General features: G+C 57.1%; 1 protein-coding gene across 5 annotated transcripts; it reads right to left on the minus strand.

Annotated features, from left to right (window-relative positions):
• Positions 1–15: 15 nt before the first annotated feature.
• Positions 16–7,920, minus strand: SH2D5 (SH2 domain containing 5). Of its 5 annotated transcripts, none has more exons than XM_090122814.1 (10): positions 6,061–7,920; positions 5,090–5,251; positions 4,904–4,984; positions 4,732–4,806; positions 4,390–4,551; positions 4,101–4,295; positions 3,242–3,431; positions 1,408–1,510; positions 1,180–1,339; positions 23–688 (listed from the first exon to the last, which is right to left on the minus strand). In XM_090122814.1, the coding sequence occupies exons 2-10, from the start codon at positions 5,174–5,176 to the stop codon at positions 530–532; spliced, it is 1,212 nt and encodes a 403-aa protein (XP_089978940.1). In that variant the 5' UTR covers positions 5,177–5,251; positions 6,061–7,920; the 3' UTR covers positions 23–529. The 5 variants fall into 5 exon arrangements, with proteins under 5 accessions (XP_089978944.1, XP_089978943.1, XP_089978940.1 ...); XM_090122815.1 differs by having other exon boundaries at positions 24–688; positions 4,904–5,006; XM_090122816.1 differs by lacking the exon at positions 6,061–7,920 and having other exon boundaries at positions 25–688; positions 4,390–4,533; positions 5,090–5,919.
• Positions 7,921–7,996: the final 76 nt, after the last annotated feature.

Raw genomic sequence — 7,996 nt, forward strand, 5'->3', positions numbered from 1 at the left:
CCCCGGCTCAGCCCTTTCCGGACGGATCTCCCGCACCGCTACAGCCCACCCCCCTCTCTGATTAAACCCCCGTGGTTTCGGTAGGCGGTATCCACGTCCAACCGAGGCCGAGGTACGGCCAACAGGGCGGCACCCAGCAGCACCCACGCGGACGAAGGCGGCGAGGGAACCGGCGGCGGGAGCACGCTCGGGCCGCGGGGAGAGTGCGCATGCGCGCGGTCACATCGCGCCGTTGTCGTAGCGACGGGACGCCGCCGCTCGAGGCCCCGCCCCGCGGATCACGTGCCGCAGAGGGCGCTCGCGCGGATAGACGGGCGAGCGCGCGGCGTGGGGTGCGCGTGCGTGGAGCCGCGCGGCGGAGCGGGACGTTGGGCAGCGAGTGTCAGTGCTGAGATTGCGCGAGCGCGTGGCTGTGCACGGGACTGCAACCGGACAGATGCGAGAAAGAGTCCGGAGCAGCGCAGTTGCGCAGAGCAGTTTATTCCCGAGGTGGCCGTGGGGCTCCGTGCGGTTGGAGCAGCGGTCGGGTCTAACCCCGCTCGTGCTGCACCAGGGCCGGGCTGTCCTCGTCCCGCTGCTCGTAGCCGGGGTTGCGGTGCCCCACGCTCAGGCGGCAGAAGCAGCCCCCAGGTACTGCCGAGTAGTGCGCGAGCAGCGCCGGCATGGAGCGGAATTCGGCGTGGGAGTGCTGCAGGAGAGAGGCACCGGTGCGCTGATGCACCAACACGTGTGTGCACTGTGCAGTCAGGAAGAGAACTCACCAGTGCTCCATGCACTCATGCTCTAAAGAAACGCACTTAAGCACAGCGTGCCTCTGTGCTCATGCACCCCCATATACTGAAGGACCAATGAACCACACACCCAGCCATCTGTGCACCAGTCCAGCTCGGAAACGAAAGCACTCGTGCACCTGTATCTCAGTTCCTCATGCATGTGCACCCTCATGCACCCATACACTGGTGTGACACAGCACACTGCATTGGTGCATCCATGTATTGGTGCACGGGTGGACGCGTGTGCACAACAATGCGTTCACACTGGTGCGCGGGTGCACATGGCTGCAGTAGCACACAGATGCACCCATCCTTTTGCACAGACACACCGGCCCTATGCACGAACGCAGCTGTGCATGCAAACCCCTGATCCACACACCAGCGCTGCACGCAGCCTCCCGCTCACCTCCACGCAGAACCGGCCCTGCTGTGTCCGCAGCACGCTGTACGGCACGACCCCGCAGGGCGCACGCACCCACAGGCACCAGCGCGGGGTGCCGCCGGCTTCGGGGCGCAGCAGGAAGGCTCCTGGCACATCTCCGTGCAGCAGCGCCACGCCGCCGGCCCTGCAGGGACGCACAGGTGGGTTTGGGGCTGGCTGGGGGCTGTGGGCCCGGGGGTGCTGGGCACTCACCTGGCGATGCCGGCGAAGGCCCACACACTCTCGGCGAGGGCGGCCTCGGTGTCGGGGAGCAGCGCCAGGCCCCGCGCGCTCCTGCTCTCCCATCCCGATGGGGCTGGGGGAGGTGGGTGGGTGCCCGGCCCCAGATCCCCTCCTTGCCACCCAGGATCTTCTTTTTGAGATCCAAATCCTATCCCTGACCTCTCACCAACACCAAATGTGACCCCAAATCCTATCCTCCCCACCAATGCCTCTCCTCGATCCCAAATCTCCTCCTTGACCTCAAAACCTTCCTTTGACACCCAAATCCTCTCCTCAATCTCAAATCCCCTCCTTGACCCCAAATTCCCCTTGATGACCTCATATCCCTTCACCGATCCCCAAATCCTCTCTTTACTCCAAAATCCTAACCCCAAATCCCCTTACCAGCCCCAAATCCCCTCCTTGGCCCCCAAATCCTATTCCTAACCCCAAATCCCCTCATCCCCCCAGGTTTTTCTCTTTGGGCCTAAATCCTCTCCCTCACCCCCAGAATACTCTCTTTGACCCCCAAATCATATCCTTTACAACAAATTCCCTCCTTGATCCCAGATCTCCTATTTGACATCAAAACCTTTCTCTGACCCCAAAATCATTTCCTCTTTGAACCCCAAATCCCCTCCTTGATACCCAGATCCTCACAGTGATCCCTATTTCCTATCATTCACACCAAATCCCTTCCTTGTCTCCCTCTTTTTGACCTTAAATCCCCTGCTTGATTGCCAAATCCTCTCATTAAACCCCAAATCCTATTCTTCACGCCAAATCCTCACATTGGCTCCAAAATCCTCTCTTTGACCCCAAATCCTCTCTGACCCCAAAATCCTATCCTTATCCCAAATCGCCTCTCCTTGATCCCAAATCTCCTCTTTGACCCTGAATTCCCTGAACAACCCCAGATCGCCTCATTGATGCCCAAATCCTTTCTTTGATCCCCAAAATCCTCTCAACCCCAAATCCACTCCTTGACACCCAAATCCTCTCAATGACCCCAAATCCCCTTGTTGGCCTCCAAATCCTCTATTTGATCCCCATAATCCTCAACCTCTAACCCCTTCTGACCCCAGAATCCCCTCCAATGACTCCAAATCCTCTCCTCAGCCCCAAATCCCTTCTCTGACCTGAAAATCCCCTCCTTGACTCCAAATCTTCTCCTGAACCCCCAAATCCCCTTCCTGCTCCGCCAAAATCCCACCTTGACCCCAAGCCCCCTCAGTGGCCCCACAATCCCCTCCCTGACTCCCAAATCCCCTCTCTGACCCCCAAATCCCCATCTTGACCCCAAATCACCTCAATGGCCCCACAATCCCTTCCTTGATCCCCCAAATCCTCTCCTCAATCCCAAGTCCACTCTCTCACCCCAAAATCCCCACCTTGACCCCAAATTCCCTTAATGGCCCCACAGTCTTCTCTCTGACCCCCAAGTCCCCAAGTACAAAGGAACCTAAATCCCCTCATTGTCTCCCAAATCCTCCTTTGATCCCCCAAATCCTCAACCTCTAACCCCTCTCTGATGCTAGAATCCCCTCACACATCTTCAAATCCTCTTCTCAAGCCCAAATCGTCTCTCTGACCCCAAAATCCCTTCACTAATCTCAGGATCCCCTCTCCTTGACCTCCAAATCATCTCTTTGACTCCCAAAGTCCTCTCCTCCACCCAAATCCCTCCTGTGACCCTAAATCCCCTCAATGGCCTCACAATACCCTCTTTGACCCCCCAAAGTCCTTTCCTCCACCCAAATCCCCTCTCTGACCCCCAAACTGTTCTTTGACCCCATGCCCTTCCCCTTCCCTCCCCCCCACTCACCACTCTCTCTCTGCTGCAGTTGGCTCTCAGCCCCGCAGTCTCGGTAGGCACCCGAGCGCAGCACTTTGCTGCGGATTGCCTTTTTGCGCACCAGCACTGGGGAGCAATAGGGGTTCCCTGGGTGCCAACCCACAGCGCGGCCCTCAGCCTCCATCCGTCTCTCTTGGAGCAAATGCTGTGCAAAAACGTGCTGTGGAAATAGGCTGGGAGTTAAACACGGTGTGAGGAAAGGCCGTGCAAGGAAGGTCTGTGGAATATGCTGTGCAAAAAGTGCTGTGCAAAATGCCATGTGCAAACGTGGGGTGGGCTGTGCAAAATGCTTTGTGCAAAGATGTGCTGTGTGCAACTGCATGCTGGAAAAGGCCATGCAAAGAAGGGCTGTGCAAAATGCAGCACTGAAAGCAGTAGGGGAAGTGCTGTGAAAGCAGCATGCAATAAGAGGCTTTGGTGATGTGCTGTGCAAGGTATGCGAAGCACCATGGAAAGGAAGTTCACCTGGCGCAAAATCTGTGCAAGGAAAGGCTGTGCAAGACATGATGGAAAAATGTGCTGTGCAAAGATGCACCGTGCAAGAATGCGCCGTGCAAATGGACTGTGCAAAGAACATGCTGTGCAAAAAATGCAGCATGCAAAAAAATGAGTCATGCAAAAATACATTGTGCAAAAATGCATTGTGCAAAAGATCCGCCATAGAAAGGTGCATCGTGGGGGAAAAAAAATGCACAATGAAAAAAATGCTCCACACAAAGGTGCATCATGCAAAGATGGACTGTGCAAAGATGCACCATCCAAGCATTTCCTGTGCAATGTGCTGAGCAATGATGCTGTGCAATGCTGCACTGCAAAGACCTGCACCCACCCCTGCACCCAGAGGTCCGACGGCAGGCAGGCGCCTCAGGGACAGCAGTGCGTTGACATTGCGTGACACCTCCTCGGGATTGAGGGGCTCCCGCAGCAGCGGGAGGGGGTCGGGCTCAGCCTCCTGCAGCTCAGGGTGTGCCTGGAGGTAACAGAGCTGGAAGGAGCGGCACAGCAGCAGGTGCAGTACATGCACCTGCAGGGGGAGAGGGGATGAGAGTCAGAACGATAACGCAAAAATAATTGAAGTGTTAAGGGGGGTGGGAGGGTGGAAGCATGCAGGCACGCACCTCAGCTGGGGGCCCCACAAAGAGGTGGCAGAACAGTGAGCTGGGGGGACTGCAGGGATTGCGGGCCACGAAGGCGAACTGGTGCTCGGTGTGCAGGCAGGTGCTGTACAGGATGCGGCGCAGCGCATGCGCCATCAACAGCGTCTGCAGCAACAGCAGGGCCTGGCTGGGACCATGGTGTGAGCAGAGCCCAGTCCAAGCCTGGCTGCAAATGCTCATCTGCAAAGCAGGCAGCTGTGCTCCGAGTGCTGCAGAACCCCCAGAGCACCTCTTCAGAGTGGCACCCGGCACCCTGCGCGTTGCACCCTGCACATCACATCACACCGTGCTCCCAGCACCCACCTCCCCATCGGAGCCGTAGACCTTCAGTCCCTGCAGGCTGAACCTGAGCACCACTGACTTCCTCCTGGGGCAATCCTTGTGGGGACATAGGGGGTGGTGGTGGGGTCCCCCCACTGCCATTTGGCATCCCCCCACCAGCCGTGGGGATTTGAGGGCAATGGGGACAGCCTACCTTCAGCGCCCGCAGCTGCTCTTCCAGCTGCCCTGCATGCTGCTGCAGCTCCAGCTCCTCCAGCATGAAGGAACCCACGTACTGGGGGGGCAACAATCCCATCCTGCTCCAGCAGCCCCCCATGGGATTCCCCGACAACAAGGGGATGCAGCACTGTGGGTCACACCTGCACCCCAATGGCCTCACCTCTGCTGGCCTGGTGATACCCCGGGTGCGAAGGGGTGGTGGTGCCGGATCCGGCCCCCTCCCATTGGCTGTCATCTTCTTCTTCATGGCAGCAGCTTCCTAAATCCTTACCCCAGTGCAGAGGTCCCCAAATCCTCACCCCGATGCAGAGGTTCCCAAATCCTGACCCCATCACAGAGGTTCCCAGATCTTTACCCCCATACAAGGCTCCTGGATCCCAACCCCAACCTCACCCCAAGCACCGTGCAAGGGTTCCCATGGCCCAGCCCCAGTTGGGATCCAGGAACGTTTTGCAAGTGTCCCCAAATCCAGACCCTGCCCCCAGAGCAAAGTCCCCATGTCCCCAAACTCATCACCACATCACCATAACAGGTGATCCTCTCTGCCCCTAAGCTCCGTGCAGGGGTCCTATGTCCCAAGCAAGCACCCACATCCTGACCCCAACTGTGATGTGAGGGGTCCCTGCACCCTGACCCCAAATAAGATGCATGCGGCCCAAATGAAACCCAAGTAAGATCCACAGGTACCCAAATCCTGACCCTAAGCTGGGGTCCCTGCACCTTGGAGATGGCAGCATCTCATGGGGGGGGGGGGGCGGGAGGAGGGAAGGAGGTAAGCCATAAGGATGTGCCTCAAAGGGGTTTTGGGGCTGAGACCCGTGTATCTCGTGACACCGCTGGCTGCAAAAAACACGGGTTGGGGGATCCAGGCGCATCCCATGCGGGTGCGGGCTCAGGGCTGCCCCATCCATTCCGGCACCGTTCGGGGGTCTCCCCCCACCCCCAGCCAATCCGCAGGCAGGCAGCCCCCAGGCCCCGCCCCCTTTTTCCCACGCTCCATTTCTCAATGGGGCCCCCAGCCCACCACCACCACCACCACCACCACCGCCACCACCCTGCAGCTCCCCCAGGGATGGCTGCTCATCCCGAGATAAGCTCGCCCACCGCAGCGGGCCCCGTTCCCCCGCTCACGGGCAGCTCCAGAGAAACACAGGCGAAATCCTCCGGTTCTCGGCCTTAGCCGAGCGTTTTCCTTCCTTGGTGGCTCCGCCGGGCGCGACGCAGGGATGCTCCGCAGGGATGCTCTGCCCAGCGCTGTCAGGCCCCCGCTGCACGCCAGGCCCCGCCAAGCCCGAGCCCACGGCGGGCACGGGGCAGGCAGCGAACTCCCATTTCCTGCCTCCGATCTGCCCGCGATGAATCACTGCAATTTACCTCCCCGTTTTCTCCGTCTCTTGGAAGCGACGGCGAGCAGAAAGGCTCGGGCTTTTTGGAAAACGCAGCTGCAACCCGTTGCTTTTTTTTTTTTTCTTTGAGAAGCGATGCTGAGCCCTCTCCCCACTGCGCACACGTGGCTGCACGCTCACCACCCGTGCCTGCCTCACCCCAATTCCCACTTTGCCCACTCCATCCACTCTGCTTTTGGTCACAGTCGTATAGAAATAATGGGGATGGCTCCTGCAAAGAAAGGGATGCAGGCATATGTAAAGCCAATGTCACATCCCAAAAACTCCAAGTTGTGCCCCAAAACCTCAGTGTTGTGCCCCCACATCGCAATATTACATCCACCAAACCCAAAGATACTTGCTCAAATCCCAACATTGCGTCAGGAAAACCCAAAAACACTCCGACTGGGAGCAGACAACAGCTGCCCACAGCCAGAGCCACTTGTTAATGGAAAGCAATGCTTTGGAGAGAAGGTGCAGCCCCAGCCTTTAAAGGTGCCTCTAAAAACCCCAGCGCTAGCCTCAGTGCACCTAAGGGTGTAAGAAAAAGGGCTCCCATGGCACCATGCAAACCTTGGGCTGCCACCAATGCTGACTGCTTCGAGACACCATGGAGTGCCCTGGTGGAGCCAACAGCATTGAAACAGCTGAAAGAAAGGAAAAAAAAAAATGGACAGATGGGACTGAGGGAATAACACAACAGAGCCAATCTGGCCAGGAAGCAGGCCGAGGACACGCAGCAGAACTGGCACAAAGCTTCCCAAAGAGAGCTGCTGCTTTCTCTTGGTGCCCCACTATGCTGTGCTACAGGCTGAGGTTCCCCATCCAACCCCCAGTAGAAGGTGTGTGCTGCTCCAAGCTACCCTGGGGAGGCAGGTAGCTCAACCAGCAACAAAAGCCACAACTAAAAGAGTTTGGAGGTGACCAAGAGAACCAATGGCAGCTTTTAGCACAAGCCTTGCAGCAAAATTAAATTGTGCTTGGATGCAAAGGATCAAAGCTATGCAGGTGGTTTAGGAGGTATTTTTTGGGTTGCTGGGGTGGAAACATTACCGCAAAGAGGAAGTAGAGAGGTGCTGCAGAACAGCAGCTAGGAAGAGGACTCCATACGCCCACAAGCATCCTAGAGAGAAGGATGTTATTCAGATCTGGCTTGGAAGAAAACATCACCAAAATCCACTGTTTCAGTACACGCAGCAGCAGGAGAGTCATTACCAAAGTTTCTAAGTGCTTTACAGCCCCGTAGGTTACTTGAGTGCCTTCACTCTGTTTCATGTTAGCCACAGCTTTCATGAACCTGCTCTTTGCATCCTTGCTCCAGGGTTGTGCGCAATGGAAGGCATTTCTGTAAGAGCTTTTTAAACTTCCAGTTATTGGAGGGAGCACACTGAGGCCGCACCTGAAAAGGGTGAATAGAGTAAGGATGCTTTTCCATTTTGCACTCGATTTCTGGAGGCACTTCCACTGCTCCCAGTGTGGTGGATGCAAAGCTCTTCCCAAAAGCACGTTAAACAAAGAGATCGCGTTTGAATCATTCACATTGCCCCATTCAAGGGAGAGTCCAGGAGGCTCTGATGCCAGCAGTGTACTTCTAACAAAGGCTTGCCTCCGCAAAGCACGCTCATTGTAACCCTCTCCTCTCTGGGCTTCCAGGAGGAGAAAGCTGTGGCGAGGAAGGTAAA

Source organism: Phasianus colchicus, chromosome 22, assembly GCF_987193195.1.
Source record: "Phasianus colchicus chromosome 22, bPhaCol1.hap1.1, whole genome shotgun sequence".
Taxonomy (NCBI): Eukaryota; Metazoa; Chordata; class Aves; order Galliformes; family Phasianidae; genus Phasianus; species Phasianus colchicus.

Excerpts from the sequence above, each read along its gene's own strand:
- SH2D5 (XM_090122814.1), bottom strand. The coding sequence starts at position 5,176 with ATGAAGAAGAAGATGACAGCCAATGGGAGGGGGCCGGATCCGGCACCA. Across the intron at positions 4,985-5,089 it reads GTATCACCAGGCCAGCAGAG|TACGTGGGTTCCTTCATGCT; the intron begins GTGAGGCCATTG and ends TTGCCCCCCCAG. Across the intron at positions 689-1,179 it reads AGGGCCGGTTCTGCGTGGAG|CACTCCCACGCCGAATTCCG; the intron begins GTGAGCGGGAGG and ends TCTCTCCTGCAG.